General features: G+C 57.5%; 1 protein-coding gene across 3 annotated transcripts in view; it reads left to right on the plus strand.

The window, feature by feature from the left end:
• The first annotated feature begins 315 nt into the window (after window positions 1-315).
• Window positions 316-20679, plus strand: part of SYNGAP1 (synaptic Ras GTPase activating protein 1) — a 30175-nt gene continuing 9811 nt past the window's right edge. The window contains exons 1-14 of one of the 3 annotated variants that reach the window (XM_070777832.1): window positions 316-710; window positions 3857-3978; window positions 6081-6186; window positions 12199-12290; window positions 12690-12811; window positions 14535-14688; window positions 14909-15007; window positions 16371-16997; window positions 17132-17276; window positions 17491-17635; window positions 19119-19355; window positions 19479-19680; window positions 19861-20039; window positions 20580-20621. In XM_070777832.1, coding sequence (XP_070633933.1) covers window positions 644-710; window positions 3857-3978; window positions 6081-6186; window positions 12199-12290; window positions 12690-12811; window positions 14535-14688; window positions 14909-15007; window positions 16371-16997; window positions 17132-17276; window positions 17491-17635; window positions 19119-19355; window positions 19479-19680; window positions 19861-20039; window positions 20580-20621 — 2339 coding nt within the window. In that variant the 5' untranslated portion in view covers window positions 316-643. The remainder of the gene's footprint in view (window positions 711-3856; window positions 3979-6080; window positions 6187-12198; window positions 12291-12689; window positions 12812-14534; window positions 14689-14908; window positions 15008-16370; window positions 16998-17131; window positions 17277-17490; window positions 17636-19118; window positions 19356-19478; window positions 19681-19860; window positions 20040-20579; window positions 20622-20679) is intronic. The other 2 variants (XM_070777834.1, XM_070777833.1) reach the window with 2 other exon arrangements.

Genomic DNA, 20679 nt, shown 5'->3' on the forward strand with positions numbered 1-20679 from the left:
TTGAGTCTAGGTCTTAGATCTCAGTCCCTGAAATCACTGTTTAAGTCTGGTGTCTTAAGATTTCTGTAGCTATGAAGAAGCTTTTTGAGACTGAATGCTCAGATTTTGACCTTTGACCCATCTGGGGGGGTGGTCTGGGGTCTGTTTTCTGAGATTGGGGCCTCTTTTCCTCTAGGCTTAGGGTTTGTGCCTCAGATTATCCCCTGCGCCACCCCCCCCCCCCCACCCCCAGGTGGCAAGGTATCTTTGTGGGTCTGGAGCCTCCCCATATCAGGGTCTGGGGTCTGCATCTTTAGAACCGTTCTCTTTCTGTCGGGAGAGTTTTTGAGTCGGGGTCTCTCCCTCCTTGGCTCTCACTGAGTAGGGGTGGGGGCTGCAGGGACTCTCTCTCCTCCTCCTCCTGCTCTCCTCTCGCTCGCTCCCCCGCCCCCCTCTCTCTCTCTCTCTCTCCCGGCTGCCGCTGCTGCCGTTGGCTCCTCTTCTCCTCCTCCTCCTCTCTCTCCACCTCTCTGCCTCTCTCCGCTCCTCTCTCCTCCTCTCTCCTCCTCCTCCTCCACCTCCTCCTCCTTCTCCCCCTCTCTCTCCCCCTCTTTCTCTCTTCTCTTTCTCCCCTGGCCCCCCCGCCCCCTCCCCCCCAGGCCTGATGAGCAGGTCTCGCGCCTCCATCCATCGGGGGAGCATCCCCGCGATGTCCTATGCCCCCTTCAGAGGTACGGTGGTGAGGGGAGGGGGAGGACCAGTTGGGGGGGAGAAGGGGGGAGGGGCGGGGGGGGGGCTGGGCAGAACTGGGGCCAGGGAGGGGAGCAGCTGAAATGGAAGGAGAGAGGAGGACTCGGAAGGCAGGGATGGGAGCAATGGGGAAGGAGGGATTGGAGGATAGGGGTAAATAGGGACCGGAGGGGCCAAGAAACAGGCCTTGAAGGGGGCTGAGGGGGAAACGATGAAGGGAAAAGAGATCGCCAGAGAAGGTGGGAAGATAGAAGGGTAGGGTTGGGGGAAGAGCTGCAGAAATAATTTGGAGGTGGGAGCTGAGAGATGAGGAAAATATCAAGGAAATAGAATGACAGAGTCTTAGGAGAGGGACTAGGAGGGGAAAATGAAGAAAATTAAAACATAGGGGTGAAAATAGCAGCCAAGAAGATGAGGGCTAGGATCTGGTGGGGTCTCAGAGTATGGTAGGGGGTAGAAAAAGACAGGAGATGGAGGGAGAAGAGAGGGGGCCAGATGGAGAGAGAGGGAGGCAGTAGGGGGGGTGGCGGGGAATGGAGGGTCCAGATGGAGGGAAGAGAGGAGAGAGAATGGGGAATGGGTTTGGGGGAGGAGAGACCAGGGCAGGGGGAGGGCCAAATTCGGTATGTGTTTATTGGTGGGGAGGGGGGCAATACAAGTGAAACTGAGTGCTGGTAGTAGGGGCAGATTAAGACCCGGCCCCAGACTCAGGCCCTCATTAAGGCCCTTGAGCATTGAAACGTAATCCCTGGGGGCTTATCCACTTCCTTCACTTCACCACTTTCACCCCTCCCCCACCTCCAGTCCTTATTTCCATTCCCCCTCCCTCTGGTGTCCACCACCTATATCTTTCCCCACATATGGTGTCCGTTCCTTATATGAGTCCCCCTTCTGTCCTTCCCCTGTATCAGTCCCTGCTCTGGTGCCCCTTCTCTCTCTCCCTCTCTTCCGCCTGGTAGTCCTTTATATCTCTACCACCTCTCCACCCCCTCCTTCTTGGCCCCCTCGTCTTAATGTCCCTATTATGTCCCCCTCACTTCCTTTGGGCCCTTCTGGTGTATTCCCTTGTCCCTAAAGATTTACCATCATCTCTGACTCTTACTCCCTTAGATCCATTCCTGTTATTTCTTCTCCACCCCATCCCTTCTTCCCCACCCCATTCCCTATCTTATCACAAGTCTGTGCCTACTTACTTTCCCCTAAGACCCCATCTCTTATCACCCATTCCTCTTCTCTCGTCTCCTCTCCTTCCTGGGCTGTTGGAGATTTGGGGAGCAAAGACACCAGTTTTGACAGTTGGAACAGGACCTACAAGAGATCCCCATCTGAGCCCCATGGAAGTGTTCATCCTAGCAAACCTTCCCCCTTTCTTAACTGCGTCCTTCTGTCTCTTGCATCTGCCTCCCAGAATCATCCTGCGTCCAGGCAGTGTTTGTGTATGTGTGTATTCCAGAGTTGCTCCTAAGTGAAGTTCCCCGTGTCCTTCCCCACTCCCAGGAGGAGGGTGTCCCCTGAAGTCTAACTGTCCTCCCTGTGGCTGCTGTCTGACCCAGTCCCTCCTATAATGATGATGTGAATCAACAGATGTCCCCTCTGGGAGTCCTCGGGGTCTGACTGCAGTGGGCATGTTTCCTGCAGTATCTGCAGTCTCAGAGTCTCAGAGTTTTGGTGATCTCTTTATCTAAAGGGTATGTCTCTGAGGTGGCACTGACAGAGTTTCAAGAGGATTGGGGTTTTTATATACCTGTGTTCAGGGAGTTCACCTCTGTCTCTGACCTGCAGATTGGGTAAATTTGAACCATGTTTACAGACAGGGGCTAGATTTTTTAACACTCTGCTACTCATAGCTTTTAGTTGGAATGAAGTTCACTGGCCAGTTCTTTTCCTGCAATATTCCCATGATTAATTATCCTGGAAAGGTAAGGGGATTTGATCTTTTTTCCTCTAAACTCTCTGTCACCCTCATTCCTTAAGCTTCTTTTCTATCACGCTGATGTCATCAATTTGATCTCTCTGACTTCTAGAGGGCCTGCCCACTATGCCGCCATGATGGTGTGTAGCACTGGGGTTTAAAGGAGAGGCACTTTGCACGCACAGGGGTGTGGAAGAACAGCAGAATCAGGGGAGGGGCGACCCTTAGTCTACTACTTGTGGAAGTTTTGTCCCCATCCCCAGCCTCTATGTCACAGGCCTGGGTCTTTCATTCTTCCCTCCCCTCTTCCTTCCTCAGGCTTCTCACGGTGCCTTGGGGAGGTTCCTACTTGAGGAGTTGGCTTCCATCCTGTCCATGGAGACTGGGGAGGTGGGATAGGGGACAGTATTGAATCTTTGACCTCTGGGCATGGAGTAGGGGAAGAGATCAACTCAGTATTCATGCAAACAAGGGCATATTTCCTGCCTCCTCAGTCCCCAACCCTTCCACAGCCAGATACCAACAAGACCCATCCTTCCTCTCCCACCAGCAGAAGCAGCTCTTTCCCTGAAGGATAAAGCAGAGTTGGGCTGGGGAGGAGGGAGTGAAGGAAAGCAGAGAGGCAGGAGAGGAGGCCCTCTCAGGATTCTGACCCTGGGAATAAGTCAGTTGCTCACTCCCTTTCTTTTCTAGACATTTAGCTTTTAGTCTCATGACCCAAATGTTCCTACATCCCCATCCTTCTTCCCATAGCTCTGTAGGCTTCCGTACTCTCTTGCAGATGGGTGGGGCCACCTTCCAAATCCTCGTCTTCTGCAGCTATCTGGTTGCCCTTCCTCTTCCCAGACACTTGCCACCAACCTTCTGGTATTTTTCTTCCGCCAGTTTTGCTGGACCCTCCGCCTTTTGACTTTTCAGAAGTGGATGGAGAGCTCCTTCCCCTTTCTCTGCCTCCAAACTCACACTCTGTCAGGATATCATTCCCCTCTGAACCACTCCTCTGTATTTTCTTCTGCCAAGTCTACTGAGCCCCTCAGCTCCCACCGCCCCAGCCAGAGAAGCTTATCTTCTGTTCCTCTATAGTTTTCAGGGGCCTCACCCCCTTCTATGATCTCCTTAAGGTGGGTGGGGGCCCCTTGTTCCCCTTTATGGACTCTTCTGTCCCCTGAACGCATAGAGCTTCCCTTACGGTTTCTGTGTATCTCTGCCCCCTAGATGTACGGGGACCCCCTATGCACCGAACCCAATACGTTCACTCCCCGTATGATCGTCCTGGTTGGAACCCTCGGTTCTGCATCATCTCGGGGAACCAGCTTCTCATGCTGGATGAGGACGAGGTGAGCAGGGTGGGAAGGCTGGGAAGAGACCTCTGGGTCGCATGGGAAAATGTGAGAGAAGGATGGGAGAATCCTCATTTGCAAAGGGACGTGAGACACAGAGATGGCAAAGGGAAAGATACTGGCAAGTGGTGGGAGGAGGGTGGCCTTGAGACTTGGTTGAGACGTCAGAAGGGGCAGGGGTTCTTTCCCTTGGCCAGGGGGGTCTTTGAGGGCCATGTGCAGTGATGGGGAGGAGCTATGGTTCTAAAGATTTGGGGGTGCCTTCTGTTTTCACCCTGCTCCTATTGTGGGATAGGTTAGGCTAAGAAATGGAAACAAAAGGGCTTGGAGGAGGGTGAAGACATGGATCACTTTGGAGGGAACAGCTCCCTCTCCTCTCTCCATACTGAGCAAGCCTCATCACTGACCACTCCCCATCCTTTCCCTGGCATGGGGCAGAGTGCATGGACTCAGAGTGGGGTCTCTGAGGGAACTGGGAAGGGGCTGCAGGGTACAAGGAGAGATGATGGAGAGCAGTAGGTCTGGGCCTCGATGGTGGTGAAGACAGGGAAGCCTGAGATCAGGGTTTAGAGAGATGCTGAGAGGGCTTTTGCCAGGGACACGGGGAAGGAATATGAGGGAAGAGATACCTGGGGGGTGAGGGGAACTGGGAATATGGGAAGTTGTCTAAAGGAGTCAGAGTGGGATAGAGGCAAGGACCAGCCAAATTGGAAGATGTGAAATGAACAGAGCATCCTTGGAGGTAGCAGCCATGCAGTATGATTAGAGATCCAGGGGAGTGTGGGTTCTGGTTTTGGAGTCAGGTCAGCAGTAGAGCATCCATCGGAGGAAACAGAAGATGTGACTCTGAAGAATGGATCCCCAGAGGTGTGATTCAGGCGGTGGGGGTGACTTAGGTAAGCTTTAGAGAGTGATAGGATAACCTGCAAGACCAGAGAGGTGGTGAGAGATATGTCCCAAAAGCTGTCGGGAAGGGTGTAGTGAGGCAGGGTTAGAACTGGAGTTGAGGTTAACCAGAGTTTCGAGGAATCTGGGGGGCAAGTGAGTGTGGAGAGAGGCCTGGGTAGAGAGCTTCCCAGGCACAGAGTCAAGTTGAAGCCTCGTCCAGGGAGGACATGGTGACTCAAGGGAAGGGTGCTTTGGGGAGTCCAAGTGTTAGGCACTGGGGGCCAATTTGAATGGTCACTAGTCGTGGCCAAGCGTTTGGGGTCTGTAGGATGAATGGGGGAAACTGGAGACTGTGTGAGAATGAAGAGGTTGGACAGTGGGTGGGAGAATGAAGGAATGAGAGAGATGGGGACAGACAGGTCCAGAGGACTGGTGGCTAGAAACTGAGGTAGGAAGGGTGTGGAGGGGGGCCTGGAATGGCAGTGTGCAGGGCCACAGGGAACTGGAATTGGCTGGGTTGTGGAGCCCAGGCTGGGACTAGTGGGGTGGGTGGTTCTTGAAGGGGTGGAGATTGGCGGGGTGGAGAGGGGAAGGTTAGGAAGGAGGTGGCCAGGGAGACTTGGGGATGAGGCTTAGGGAGAGGTAATGGCTAAAGCGAGGTGAGCTAGGCTGAAGGGGTGGCCATGGAAGGCGATGAAAGGTGGGGGGGAGGTGACCAGGCCCTCAAGGGGGTGGGGAGATTGGGTCCCATTCTGGCCGCAAGCCTGGCCGTGGGAGGGAGACAAGCTGTGGATCCTGATTATAAATGCAGCTTCTGCTACCCCCGTGACAGCCACGGAGGGAGGGAAGGGGGTGAGGGCGGTGGGAGGTTGGGAGGAGAACAGGGAGAATGGAGGAACTGAAGGTCAAGGGGAAAGTGGATTTGGGGAGCAGCAAAGGCCAGAGTGGTTGCGGGGATTCCCTGGAGGGTGTTTCAAAAGACATGGTGGAAGAAAAGAGGAGGGTGGGACGGGAGGGGATAAGCAGACTCGGAGAGAGAAAGCAATGAGAAATCCACTCACCCCGAGACACCTAAAAAGAGTACGGAGGGGCGGGGGCAGGTGGTCAGACTGGTGGGAAGGGAGGCTCAGCCTCCTCTGGTGGGGAAGAGAAAGAAGAGGGACGGCCTGGGCCCGCGAGGTCTGACGCCCCCCCTCCACCGCATCCCCTAGATACACCCCCTTCTGATCCGGGACCGGAGGAGCGAGTCCAGTCGCAACAAACTGCTGAGACGCACGGTCTCCGTGCCGGTGGAGGGGCGGCCCCACGGCGAGCATGGTACGGCGGCCGAGCAGGCTCTCGTACCCCGAACAGGCGCGGGGAGGGGGCTGCGGGGGCCTGGGTGCAGGGGAGGGGGCGTCCGGGGCCGGGAGGGGGCGGAGACGAAGTCTCGCACCGTGTGGGAGCCCGGGCAGAGCCGGCGCCCTCGTCTGGGGTCTGAGCGGGACGCAGGCTGTGGGTGAGAGGCCTCAGCGGTCCTCGCTGTTTCGCTCTCTTTTTCCTCTCCAGCAGCGAAGTTTGACTGTTTCCCCGGTGCTTGTAAAAATAGTCTGCTTAGATCTTTCGCTTCCTGTCCGAGTGTGGCTGCCCCTGCCCCTCCCTGGCCTGGGTCTGGGATCTTGGAGAGAATGACCTAGTTCCCGCCCTGCCCCCAGACCTCTGCCCCACCCCCCACGCTCCTGATTCTTCTCCCAGACCTTCTGGCCTGGGGACCCTCCCTCTTGCCCCCTTTTCTTTTTCTCATCAGCTGTTTTTATTTTTCTGCAATTCTGTCACCCTCTTCTGCTTTCCTCCCTGATTTCTCTTATTTTCTCTGTCGCTCTTGGGTCGTCTGCCTCTCCCCTGTGTTCTCGGTGGAACTCCGTCAGACCCCCATCTCATCTCCTTTCTGTCTGTCTGTGGAGCTATGTGCTCAGTCTGTCTCTCCAACTCTCCCTCTCTCCATCTGTCTCTTCCCCTCCCTCCCTCTTTCTGCCCCCCCCATCCACCCCCCTCTTTAGTCATTTAAAAAAAGATTTTTGTCTTCCTGAGAAGTTCGCTTAAAAGGTTTCCATGGGAACAGTGAGGGGAGATGAAGGCAGAGAACAGAGATCTGCAGCCAAGGTGCAGAGAGACGCCCTCAGCCCCCAGAAACCCCCTTGTCACTGCCCCCTACCACTGTGTCCCCCTTCCAGGACCAAGGGTCCAGGTCCTTCATCCCCTCAATCCCTGGTGACCCCTTTATTCTACCAGCATCCCCCCTCCCCTCAGGGATCCAGGCTTCCAGTTTCTCTTCCGTAGAGCTAGTGGCCTGTCTCCATCCTTTGGCTCCCTTCAGCCCTCTCTGATAGGCTCAGGCCTTACTGCTCTTGGGGGCCAGTTCTGGGACCCTGGGTGGATCGCTGGCCAGGGGTGTGTGTCATTGTCATGGAAACTTGTGACCATGGGGGCGTGTGGGTAGCACATTTCTGTGAGGCAAAGCCAGGTGGTGCTGCTGGTGGTGGTGGAATGTGTATAGAGAATGTGTGTGATGTCTGTCACATCTGTGTGTGTGTGTGTGAAAGAGAGAGTCAGTCATGTCCATGCCTGGGAAAGGTTTGTGTCCATGTGTGCATACCTGTGTGTCCAGGCCAGAATGGTCACATGCTCATGGAGCATGTTTGTTATATATCTGGTGGTGGGCGTCTCTGCCCACATATTCCCCTTCTATCTTCTTACTGTCACTCCTCAGGGTCTGGGGTCTCTCGTGTGGGTCTCTTGTGTGTTAGGGAGGAGGGCACTCATGTATGTTTGGAACTGGGGATGGTGTGTGGAGGAGTTTGTGTTGGAAGTTCAGTAAGGGCTGGGAGGGGGTCCAGGGATATATATATTTGGGGGGAGTGTTTAGTGAAAGAGTTGCTGGCTGGTGAACGTTTGGGGTTCTCAGGGGGACGTGGAGTGTGTAAAGGGAGTGGAGAATGTGCAAGGAACCTAGAAGTTTTGGGACCCTGGGGGCCTGGGTCCGAGGTCTGTGTAGAGGCTGTGGACTCTCGAGCCCAGGAGAGGTCGCCGGACCTTCAAGGGGCATCGGCATTCAGGGCTCCTCCTCTCCTGGGTGGAGCCGCCGCCCCTCATTCCCTCCGTGGTTTCGATGGGGGGTCCAGCTCAGGAAGGGATGGTGGGAGGCCCGGTTGGTTTTGGGGGTCCCTTCGCCCCCCTCCCGCATCTCTCTCGCTCTGTCTCCGGGCGACGGGGCTCGTGACAGAGGCGGCCACGGCAGCAGCGGTCGCCTAGCAACGGCGGCGGGGCCCGGGCAACGGCGGCAGCGGCGGGAGCGGCGGCGGAGGGAGCCGTTCCCGCGGCCGTCACCGCGCGGCCGTCCCGGCCGTCCCGGGCCCCGCCGCCGCCCCCACCGCGCCGGGCGGCGCGAGCCGGGCCGCGCCGCCCCCTCTCCTGCCGCACCCGCCCCTCCCCCGCTGGGGAGCCCCCCCTCCCGACCCTCCGGGGGGCGGTGCGAGGTAAGGGCGGGGCCGGGCGGACGAGGAGCGCGTGGGGGGGCGCCGCGCTCGAGGGGGCGCGCGTGTGCGTGGGCGCGGGGCGGGGGTGGGGAGGCCGCGGCGGCGGCGGCGGCTGCTCCCTCCGCATGTTCTCGCTGCATCTACCGAGTGGGGGGAGTTATGGTAACTGGCGGGGGGCAGCGGAGGCGGGGGGTCGGAAACTGGCCTCGTAGGACCAGTCTCCGGAGCGCGCGGGGGCGGCCGGTGTAGGGTGGTCTTGGAGCCCCTCGGTGGAGGCGGCAGCCCTGGTGTCCGCGTGTGTGTCGGTGTCCAGGCTTGTGTCTCCTGTGTGTTAGTGCCATGTGCACACGGGGCCCATTCCTCGCGTGCACATGTGCAGCCAGCCTTTTGCAACCTGTCCTGCCCTCGGCTTGCTTCCTACCTAAGGCTTTGCTGGCTGCCCCGGCTTGGGGGGCAGCCCTTGGCCATACTGGTCCCTGTCACCTCTGACCCTGAGAATGCATGTCCCTGGCTGGGGCTCGCCTTCTGTCAGTCTCCTGTGTGTGGGGATGTGTGGCTGCATGAGGAGGATTTCTGTGTCCCTGGTGGCAGGTGTGTGTCTTTGCATGTGTGTTCCATCATTGGCCTGGGGATCTGTGTCAGTCCCAGCATGGGTGTCCAGGGTGTGTCTGGATGTGGGTGGTATGCAAGTGGGGGGAGAGAGTAAGTGTGTGTGAGTGTATTCTTTGGAATCCTACCATGTATGAAACACCTTTGGGCTAGCAGGTGTGAGCCCCTGCTCCGTTAGGGAGTGAGGACAGGAAAGCTAGCTGAAAAGGGAAAGAGTGGGGTAAAGACGAAAAGCGGGGAGTTGGGGGAGAGGAGGACTGAGAGAGGCTTGGCGAGGAGAGGGAATGGCTGAAGAGGATTTGGGCAGGTGGGACTTGGTGGTGTCAGGTTGAGAAGAGAGGAGAGAGAAGGTGGGGAACTGGCTGGAGCTGGTGGAGAAGGGGCCTGGGAGTGGGGGGGCAGCGCAGGGGCAAGAGAGTCAGGCCTTCCCATGAAGCGGTCGCTGAGAGGAGAGTGGCGGCTAGGCCTGGGGCTTGTGTGGGCCTGTAGGATCGGGCTTGGCTGGCTCAGGAGAGGCCATCCTAGAGGCCGGCTCCCAGTGAGGCCTGGCACAGCAGGACCTGCTGGTAGAGGTGCCCGTTCCTCTCCAGCTCTGTTCCTCCACCTGCTTTGGCAGCCTTCCTCCGGGGCTCCCCTTGAGAGCTGCCAGCAGGGTGTGACGGGGAAGAAAGGCCAAAGGGAAGGTTAGCGGTTTGGGCGATTGGAGGATATGGGGAGATTCTGTGGGTGATGGCAAGATTAGAGAGGTTGGAGAGGTGGGAGTGCAAGCCCTTGCTGTGTGTGTGAGTGAGTGCAATTGTGTGTGTATACAGGGTGTGTACATGTGTGGGTGTGTGCACAATGCCTGTGTTACGGGTCTGTGTAGGTGGCTGTTATGCGTGTGCATGCGTGTATACATCGTGCAGGGATGGGACACGGAGGCCCAGGATCTCGGTGTGTGCTTTTCAGGTTTGCTCTCTGCGTGGACATGGGCCTGTGGCATGTGTTCTGAACATGTCACTGCATGCAGCACTAAGAACAGGATATCCTGTGTTTCTGGTTTTTTTTCATTGTGGCAGTGAGGGTCTTTGTAAGCATATGCGTATGTGGTCTCTGTGTACGTCTGACTTAAATGAGTTTGTGCCTCTTAGTACTTAGTTATATGTGTAAGATTATATTACTTCCAAGAATCAAGCAAACCAATTAGCAAATCCATTCTCCTGTTAATTCTTTAGTTCTAAAGCAGAATTTTAGTGGATTTGAAGTTAGACTTTCTGCCTTTATTACAGGATCTTTTATATGAACATAATGGCTGAACTGCATTATTTGGCATAGAATGAGGCGAGCAGACCTGAGAAAAGCAAAGACTTAGGAAGGAAATACCCTGAACCCTTAGATGCACTGTTGAGTGTGTAACAGAAGGGTAGTTAATACATTTGTTCCTTGATTTTTCTTTATTCTGGTAGCAACACAGGGACTCCTGTGTTGGAGTCAGGAAAGGGCTGGGGAAGAAGGGGTTGTCCTGAGATAGAATGGTTGTGGTTGTACTTTTCCTGTGAATGAAAGATGCTTGTGCTTTGGGGGTATGGGGGTACCTTGATGCAGTCAGAATCTTGGTTTACTTAAGCATGTGTCTTAGAGGTTAAAGTGGCCCCCTCTGTGTGGGGGCCCTGTGTGGGTCTCTGGGTTAAATGTCCTTTTCTGTAATGTGCTGCCTACATAACTGCCCCAGGTCCACACCAGCAGCTCTCATGAGTGTCAGGGTCAAGTATGCACTCCCCTGCTGCAGTGCTCACATATGTCTAAGCATGTGTCCTGTGGGGTATGTGGGCCCCAGGGCCTCAGGATGTGGACCTGTGGCACCGCCACCTCACCATTCTCTGCATGTCTCATAAGCACCTAGATTCCTCTTAATTTTTCGTATTGTGGTTATCATGTATATATGTCCCCCTCCCGACATAGCTCAGTGTATGTTTCTGTGCTCTACACATGTGTTGCTGAGGGACTGACAAGGGTTTCCATGTCATGGGATCCACATTTTTTGTGTGTAGATCTCCTAACACCTGGGTTTTAGAGGCATAGGGAAGCTGGGCAATTTGCAGGCGATTTGCAGTTCAGGAAGCTGACAGTGAAGCTATGGCTGTGGCCCTGGCCCTCCCTTGTTTTGGACGCTAGAGGGTTAACAGGCGGCTCTTCCGGTCCCCCCCACCAGCCTGTAGCTTCTTGTTGCTGTGGAGATGGTAGCCCCGCCCCTGATGCAGCACCTGCCCCCCCATTGGCTGCAGTGGTGACTGTGGGGCTGAGGGGGGAGCCCAGGCCTGGGCAGCCATTCTGGAGCTGGAGCCCGAGCTTGGCATCCCCCCACTTTCATTCTCCTCTAGCTCCTCAGCCCCTCTCAATTCCCTGGCAGCAGAGCCTCAGCTTCCCTCCTCCGAGCTGCCACCCCTCCAGACTCAGAGCCATCCGAGCTTCCTCCGCGTTCACCTCCCCTCCTCCTCTTCGCCCTGCCCTCACTTGGGAGTCTCCCGAGTGCCCACTGCCCATTCTCCCCGCTCCCCTGCGTTTTTCCCCTTCCCCTTCCCCCTTCCCTTCTGACTCCCTGCATCTGCAGTGCACGTGGAGCCAGCCCCTTCTCCCCTCCCCCCTGCCCTTTGCTGTCCCCAGGCTGCTTCCGCTTCCACTCCGCACAGGTCCCTTCCAGGACCTCCCCCTCCAGGCCAGGGAGGGGGTCATGGGAGGCAGTCCTGGCCCTCCAGACAGACAGGGCTTCCATGAGTGGGGTCGCGGGGGAAGATGTGCCCAGTTGAAAGAGGAGGAAAGCCTGCCTCTGGCCCATGACCTTTAACCCGACTTCCCCCCCAGCTGACCCCTTCCTGGGGGTGTGGGCACCAAGAACCTAGGTGCTGTGGCTCTTCGGTGTCCTTTATTCCTGGAGTTTAACTGATGCTCTCAGCCATGCCCCTTTGCTGACTGCCAGCCCCAACCCCAGTCATGGGCCTGAGGCCCCCCACCCCGTCCCCCTCTGGGGGCTCCGGCTCAGGTTCCTTGCCCCCTCCTTCCCGCCGCCAGCCTCTCAGCCGCCGCTGCTCTTCCTGCTGCTTCCCGGGGGGTAGGTGAGGCTGGAGCTGAGGGGCAGAGGGAGGGGGCTGATATGCTGGGGCCAGGGTGGACCCGGGGCTCCAGTGACCCCCTCCCACGTCCCTGCTGGCCCTCTCCTCCCCTCCAGAATACCACTTGGGTCGCTCGAGGAGGAAGAGTGTCCCAGGGGGGAAGCAGTACAGCATGGAGGCCGCCCCCGCCGCACCCTTCCGGCCCTCGGTGAGTGAAGGCCCTGCCAGATGTGGCTCAGCTGGTCCCCTCCCCGCCAGTCCCAGCTGGAGCCCCTGGACTGTGAGAAAGGGGGCAGGAGAGAGAATCTGTGCGTGTGTCCCCCCACCTCTTTGGTTCCCCCCTTCCTGGCTCTGCCCCCCCTGCTTCTCAGACCAGCCCTCCCACCTTCTCTAGGCTGGTGTGTGTGTGTGTTTGTGTGTGCACTCGCACCCGTGGGAGCAAAGGAAGACAAACTGGTAGCAGGGCTCCTGTGCCCTTTTTCTCACCCTGGAGACTTCCCTTTCCCCCAATCCCGCCTTCATCCAGGGGCTCTTTACCAGCTGAGCAGTGAGCAGGTGGAACTGACCCTACCCCAGCCCACCCCTATCCCCATTTCCCCCCACCCAGCAAGGCTTCCTGAGCCGGAGGCTAAAAAGCTCCATCAAACGCACGAAGTCACAACCCAAACTTGACCGGACCAGCAGCTTCCGCCAGATCCTGCCTCGCTTCCGAAGTGCTGACCATGACCGGTATGGGGTCTGAAGTGGGCTGGACCAGGGTGGGATGATTTGGATGCAGAGTAGGGGGCTCTGGAGTGCCCACTGCCCATTCTGTGGGGGCTATCAGAGTGCAGAGCTTGATGGCCTCAGATTGACTGAGAGGTGTTATGGGGCAGAAGCCAGAATGGAGGGGCAGCAGGAGGTGGGGAGTGGGGGCGGGGAACGGGAGCGGCCAAAAGGGGATGAAGGTGAAGCCAAGGAGGGGCTCTCCTGGCTGGGGAAGGATGGTCTCCAGGCTGGGATGGACGGAGCTGCACAGGACAGAGATGGAGTGACAGCCCGGGAGAGGACAGGGAAGGGGTGGTGGGCTGGGAGGGACTGGGGGATCTGGGTGGAGGGTCCCAGGGAAGGGGGGGCGGGGTGGGGCGGGGCGGCACGTGCATGTGGAGCGTGTGGAGGAGGGCAGGCAGCACAGGTGTGCAGGTCCACAGCCCGGGGAGTGGGGGGGGCGGGGGGGGGGGAGGCTGGAGGGTTCATCACGGACTGAGCCTGAGGAGGAAGGCCGCAGACAGGCCAGAGGGCACCGTCGCCAGGGCTGGGCTGGAAGGAAACGTCGTTTGCTCCTGGGCTCCTGGGGTCTGCTTCTTGGGGTCCCTCTTTGGGATCCCCCCTCACCCGGTTCCTCCCAGGGGAGAAACCTGTCCTTCCTTCCCCCCGTCTGGCCGCCCCCGAGGCAGGGCAGGTAGGGAGTTGGGCTAGGTGAGTCACACCTTCCCCTCCCCCTCCGTGTCCCCGGAGCTGGATTTGGGGCCGGCAGGGGGTGAGGGCCTGGTATTCCTGGCCGCGGGGGCGGGGGGCCGGGGGAGCGTCGCGCTGACGGCAATGGAGCCCAAGATGACGGGGCTGCTATAAATAGCTCCACGGAGGCTCCCACACCCGAGCTCCCCCTCCCTTCCCCACTGCTCTCTACTCCTCAGCCCCTTGCTGGCTCCCAGAGCTTGGGTCCTGTGACTCCGGCCTCCACTCCCCTCAGCGCGTGGGCCTCTGCTCTCCTGAGGGGTGCTCCCAAGTTCCCCCCTGCTTGCCCTCTGTGCCCTCAGCCCGCGCTGTAGGGCCCCTGCTCACCTTCTGCCGCCCTGTCTCCACTCTTCCCTTTCCCTCTTCGTCTTCTCCTTTCCCCATCTCTTCCTCCCTAGTCCTCGTTTTCAGACCCATGCTCCTGCTCTCAGTTTTCTGCCCACAGCCTTCTCGCGTTTCTTACTATTTTCCCTCATTCGTTCCCTCAGTTTTGCTAAAATGTGTTCTCTTACCTCATTCATTCTTGGATTTATTAAGTGGTTTTTAGGTCATACCTATGTGGCAGGCCCAGACCAACATCTTCGTACTTGTAACGTTGACTCCCAAGAATCAAGACTCCCATAGCTGTGGGGTTTTTTAGGGGGGTGATCACCTAGAAGTCCCATCTAGAACTGTCCAAAGCCCACCTGTTTACTTTTTTCATTTCTGGCTTGAGATACTTCTGGGTGTCCCCAGTATTCAGAACCCCTTAGGTGGTGGACTGAGGGGAGGGGCTTTGTCTCACACCCCTTGTGTCCTTCCCTGTACGGGCTGGGTTTCTGTGTCTGTGGGAAGTGGGTGTAGGAGCGCTTTCCCCAGGTCTCTGTCCCTCCTAGAGCCTGCTTGGTGATGCAGCCGTCTGGGTTTGTAAGCAGGCTGGGCCCTGATCCCCCCTCCTGGACCCCCACCCTGCCAGGGCCCGGCTGATGCAGAGCTTTAAGGAGTCGCACTCTCACGAGTCCCTGCTGAGTCCTAGTAGCGCGGCCGAGGCCTTGGAGCTCAACTTGGATGAAGACTCCATTATCAAGCCAGTGCACAGCTCCATTCTGGGCCAGGAGTTCTGTTTTGAGGTACTGGCTGTGTGGGGCTGGGGCAGGCCCAAGGGTCGGGGTCCAGGAGGGAGAGGCAGAGAGGCCTGGAGAAGGTGGCAGAGGTGGGATGTCAGGCAAACAGAAGCCTCTGGGGCTGGGAGGAAGGTGGAATGGGCCGGGAGGAAGAGATGGTGGGGTGATCCCAGCCCTGGGAGTCCTCTCTCTTCTAGAGCCCCTCTGACCCTGCACCCCTCTTCAGGTAACAACATCATCAGGAACAAAATGCTTTGCCTGTCGTTCTGCCGCTGAAAGGGACAAATGGATCGAGAACCTGCAGCGGGCAGTGAAGCCCAACAAGGTACTGCGTGTCTGGGGCTCCAGATGGCATGGGCAGGGTGATGTCCAGGGGGCCGGGGTCCTTGGCGAGAGGGGAGGGGGGCAGGTGGAGGAGTAGAAGGAGACCCCCCGTTTCTTTTTGTTTTCTTCTGCCTTATGATGTTTCCTTTCCATAGAAGTCATAGATAGAGAGCTGACAGGGCTCTGGAATTTCCTCCAGTGCATCTTCCCTGCAAGCAGGGATGTCCCCCTAATACCCTGACAGGTGGGCGCTCAGCCCCGCTTGCAGTGTTTCTGTAGCACACACAGATTGGTCACATAGCTGAATCTCGAAACCATGGTTTCTTCTCTGTACAACTGGTAGGAGTGGGGTTGAAGTAGAATATCTCTAAAGTTCCTCTGGCTCAAAAATTCTGTGAGTCTGTGTTCTTCCCAGGAGAAACGCTCCCAGTTCCGTCTGCTGTTCTCTGTGTCCCAGCTTCCAGTGAGCTCCTCTCTGGAAACCCTTGTTTGTCAATGTCCTCCTTAAAACCTAGACCCAAGATGCTGCAATCTTCCCTGCTGCAGAGTCCAGATACCAGGCTCTTTTCACACTGAAACCTCACTGGTCATTGTCAGCCTCCAGGCCCTTTTTGCATTAACTGTAGATTCTCACCTTTTGCATTTATGCCTTTTTTTTTTTCAATTAACTTCTGATTGTCTTTGAAAGACTCCTCAGTTCTCCTGTTCAAATCCCACCTTAATATTTTGGGTTTATTATTATAACTTAAAAAAAATTTTTTCCCAATACGAATTCTATCAACTGATGTATGAGCTCAGTCTATATCTATTTGCTCTGGCTGCTATAACAAACTCCCACTAACTAGGCTACTTCAAATAACAGAAATTTATTCTCTGGTAGTCAGGAGACCAGAAGTCAAAAATTAAGGTGTCGGCAAGGCCTTGCTCCTCTGGAAGCTCTAGGAAGAATCCTCCCCTTCCCCTTCATACTGTCTGGGGATTGCCAGCAGTCTCCAGCATCCCTTAACTTATAGCTCCATCTGCAGAATTTTTACTTCCATCTTCACTGGGTCTTCTCCTTTCCATGTGTATCTGGTCTCAAAATTTCCCTCTCCACATAGACCCCAGTCATGGGATTTAGGGTCCATCCTAATCCAGTATTGACCACATGTCAATGTGATTTTATCTGCAAGGACCATATTTCCAAAACAGGTCACATTCCCAGGTTCCGAGTAGACCGAATTTGAGGGAGACAAAGTCCAGTTCCATACACACCTTCTCAACTCTGTGATTGCTGGTCTCAGAGACTGGGTTTTTGACTGTCTCTCCTCTTTTGGTGTCTCTGGCTCTCTGGCCCTTCCCCTTCACCCACCCTACCCTGCCAGGACAACAGCCGCCGGGTAGACAACGTATTGAAGCTGTGGATCATAGAGGCCCGGGAGCTGCCTCCCAAGAAGCGGTACTACTGTGAGCTCTGCCTGGATGACATGCTGTATGCACGCACCACCTCTAAGCCCCGCTCAGCCTCAGGGGACACCGTTTTCTGGGGTGAGCACTTCGAGTTCAACAACCTGCCAGCCGTCCGGGCCCTGCGGCTGCACCTATACCGTGACTCGGACAAAAAGCGCAAGAAGGACAAGGCAGGCTATGTCGGCCTGGTGACTGTGCCTGTGGCCACCCTGGCCGGGCGCCACTTCACAGAGCAGTGGTACCCTGTGACCCTGCCGACGGGCAGCGGGGGCTCTGGGGGTATGGGGGGCTCGGGTGGGGGAGGGGGCTCTGGGGGTGGCTCAGGGGGCAAGGGCAAAGGAGGTTGCCCAGCGGTGCGGCTGAAAGCGCGTTACCAGACGATGAGCATCCTGCCCATGGAGCTGTATAAGGAGTTCGCTGAGTACGTCACCAACCATTATCGGATGCTCTGTGCGGTATTGGAGCCCGCCCTGAACGTCAAGGGCAAGGAGGAGGTCGCCAGTGCTCTGGTTCACATCCTGCAGAGTACAGGCAAGGCCAAGGTGAGTGCTGGGCCCTCAGGACAAGGTGACCTGGGCATGGGCGCTCGCTTGTGGGGACAGTAAGGGGAGGGCATGTGTGTCTTCATGAGCTTGGGTTGAACAGAGGCTGACCCCTGGCTCTTCCTGGACTCCAGGACTTCCTTTCAGACATGGCCATGTCCGAGGTGGACCGGTTCATGGAACGAGAACACCTCATATTCCGCGAGAACACGCTCGCCACTAAAGCCATAGAAGAGTACATGAGACTGATTGGTCAGAAATACCTCAAGGATGCCATCGGTACGGCCCTCCTGCAGGCCTTCTCCCCAAACCTACAGACACCCGGTCCAGCCCCAAACACAGCTCCTCCAGACCCCAAGTCCACCTTGCCTCAGCTCGGTGCTTCCAGACCCAGAGTCCCCAGCCTCCAGCCTGATTCTGAGAATCCCCAAACCCCAGTTGTCTCTGCCCTTTGAAAGTGTGACTGACCCCCACTGTGCCTCCAACCCCGCAGGGGAATTCATCCGTGCTCTGTATGAATCTGAGGAGAACTGTGAGGTGGACCCCATCAAGTGCACGGCATCCAGTTTGGCTGAGCACCAGGCCAACCTGCGGATGTGCTGTGAGTTGGCCCTGTGCAAGGTGGTCAACTCCCATTGGTGAGACTGGGAACTCTGGGTTGGGGGGCCAGGGTTGGGGGAGTCGTGTGTTCATCTGTTCATCCATCTGTCCATCTTCAAAGAGACCCAAGAACCAGTTGTGGGCAGAGTGCTGTGCTCAGTGGTATAGAGCAGACAGAGAGCTGCGAGGCTTGGCCTCTGCCCTCAGAGGCCCTGCACCAGAGGGGGCGGGATATCAGAGATGCAGAAAGCCAAGGGGCAGTGTAGTATGTGTTAAGTTCCAAGAAGGGGACCCTCCATCCCGCCTCCACACATAAGGTCAGAGAAGGCAGAGCTTGGAGATGAGCAGAGACAGCTTCATGGGAGAGGTGCTCCTGGGATGGGCTTAGAAGATTGGGCCAGGTTCTGACCTATAGAACATGGTGGGTTGAGAAGCTGCCTCCGGAGAAGGCTGTGGAGCAGACCTATGCGTGAGGGCGAGAGGTCCTGGGGCAGCAGGCAGAAGTGGTTTAGTGGAGCGTGTGGCTCACTTCAGTGGGGAATGGAGGGCCACGTGGTGGGACGGGGTGAGGAAAGTTAGCGTGTGAAGGCCTCACTGCCCAGTAAGGGAGCCTGAGTTCTCAGTAGGTCAGGGGACGCCTGTGACGGTGTGCAATATCGTGACCGTGAAGGTTAGGCCTTCAGTAGAAATGGGCGCAGAGGCGGTTGGATAGGGAGATGAAGTCCAGGCTAGTTGGGGGCTGTTGTTACTGTGTCAGGCATGGAAATCAGATCCTGAGTCAGGATCTGGCAGGAAAAGTAGAAAGGGGCCGCTGTAAGGACCCTCTGCAGAGAGGATCACCGGGTGTCCTCAGCTAATTGGAAAGGAAGGGCTGTGTCTGGGGGGGTCCTGAGGCCGTGAGGCTGGTGGCTGGGCGACCAGTGGCCTAACTGACAGAACCAGGGAGTCAAGAGGGGGAACTCATTGGAGGTTGGAGGTGTGGGAGCAACGCTCAGCTCTACTCTCCATGGTTCGAAGTTTAAGGTGTCAATGGGACATTGCAGAGGAGGGCCTGGGAGTGGGGGGGTTTGAACTCTGAGCTGTTCCAGGGATTGGGGCCATGCCTGGGGTGCCTCCATCCCCATTTCCCTGGAATCCAGAAGAGTTGGGGGGTCCGAGCTCCCTGTACCTCAAGTGACCCTCCATCTCTCTCCCATCTCTGTCTCTCCCGGTGTCTTCTTCTCTTCTCCTGCTCTCCTCGTCTCTCTGGCACACGCGCTGTCTCCCCGTGTGTCCCTGTCCCCCGCCTCCCCCTCCGGCCCGCTTTCCGCTGTCTGTCCCCGCCGCAGCCCTTTTCCTCCTCAGCCCCCATCCTCCCCCCACGCCCTCCCTCATGCCCTGTCACTCTCACCTCTGCCTCTGCACCCTCGCCTCCTAACACCCCCCTCAGCATGTTCCCTGGAAGCTGAGGGTCTCTGGGGCTCAGTCCCGGTCTCTCTCTCTCTCTCTCTTTCTCTCTGTCTCCCCGCCCCTCCCCGCCAGCGTGTTCCCGAGGGAGCTGAAGGAGGTGTTTGCGTCCTGGCGACTGCGCTGTGCAGAGCGGGGCCGAGAGGACATTGCGGACCGGCTGATCAGCGCCTCGCTCTTCCTGCGCTTCCTCTGCCCGGCCATCATGTCGCCCAGCCTCTTCGGGCTCATGCAGGAGTACCCAGATGAGCAAACTTCGAGAACCCTCACGCTCATCGCCAAGGTCATCCAGAACCTGGCCAACTTTTCCAAGTGAGGGAAGCCTCAGGCCGGGGGTCGGGTGGGGCTGGCAGGAAGGGTCTCCTGAGTCCCTAGAGTCAGGCGTGGGTTGGGGCCTTCTGGGTGTGACCTGTACCTTCTGGATACTTTGGCCAGGTTTACCTCAAAGGAGGACTTTCTGGGCTTCATGAACGAGTTTCTGGAGCTGGAGTGGGGTTCCATGCAGCAGTTCCTGTACGAGATCTCCAACCTGGACACGCTGACTAACAGCAGTAGCTTTGAGGGTTATATCGACCTGGGCCGAGAGCTCTCCACGCTGCACGCCCTGCTGTGGGAGGTGCTGCCCCAGCTCAGCAAGGTCAGCATGGGCCCCTTGGCGGATCCTTAGGTCTCCAGAGGCTCCTGTGGCCCAGAGACCATCCCCTGAGCAGATTCTGCTGCCTGTCTGATCCCGGACACGTCACAGCCACTTCCTGGGCTCAGACACCTTTCCCTTTCTGAACTCTGAGGCCCCCAGGTAACAGCCTCCCTCTTCCAGGAAGCCCTCCTGAAGCTGGGCCCGCTACCCCGGCTCCTCAATGACATCAGCACGGCTCTGAGGAACCCCAACATCCAGAGGCAGCCGAGCCGGCAGAGCGAGCGGCCCCGGCCTCAGCCCATGGTGCTGCGGGGCCCTTCGGCCGAGATGCAGGGCTACATGATGCGGGACCTCAACAGGTGAGCCCCGGGAGCCCCCGGCTGTGCCCTAAGAGCCCACACGTCTGTCCTGGATACACTCCTGGGTCCGTGTGCCTCTGTCAAGGACTTGAAAGAAAGGAAAGAGAAGCGTTTTCTTAGAGAAAACCGTAAGGAGACAGGTCCAGTGGTTAGGTTGAGAGCCTGTTTAAGTCAGAGGAAGCAAGCAGCACAGAGCATCCCCTGCCGAAAGCATCCCTCCAGCTCCACGTGCTAGGAGCCTGGGGGCCTTCAGCCTGCCCGGGCCTGCCCCGGGTCGGGGCTCAGCCAGGACACTGGGACCAGCCACCTGGTGTCAGGACGTGCAGATGGCTCTGTCCTAGTCTCCTCCGGGACCCCGCAGACCCTGCCCGCTCTGGCCCTGCCTCGCAGGGCCTCCCCTGCGCCGCCGGGCACTGCCCGCCCTGCCCCTCCTCTCCATGACACCATTCCCATCCGCCACCCCGCCCACCTCCACGCGTCCGACCTCCGCCCCCTCTCTCCTTCTCTGCCTGTGCTCGCCCCTCTTGCATCTTTCTCCAGCTCCATCGACCTTCAGTCCTTCATGGCTCGAGGCCTCAACAGGTGAGGGGCTCTGCGCTCCCCCGCCCTCTTCTCTCTGCTGTCTGCCGCCTGCTCCCAG

The sequence above is a fragment of the Bos indicus genome, chromosome 23, assembly GCF_029378745.1.
Source record: "Bos indicus isolate NIAB-ARS_2022 breed Sahiwal x Tharparkar chromosome 23, NIAB-ARS_B.indTharparkar_mat_pri_1.0, whole genome shotgun sequence".
NCBI lineage: Eukaryota > Metazoa > Chordata > Mammalia > Artiodactyla > Bovidae > Bos > Bos indicus.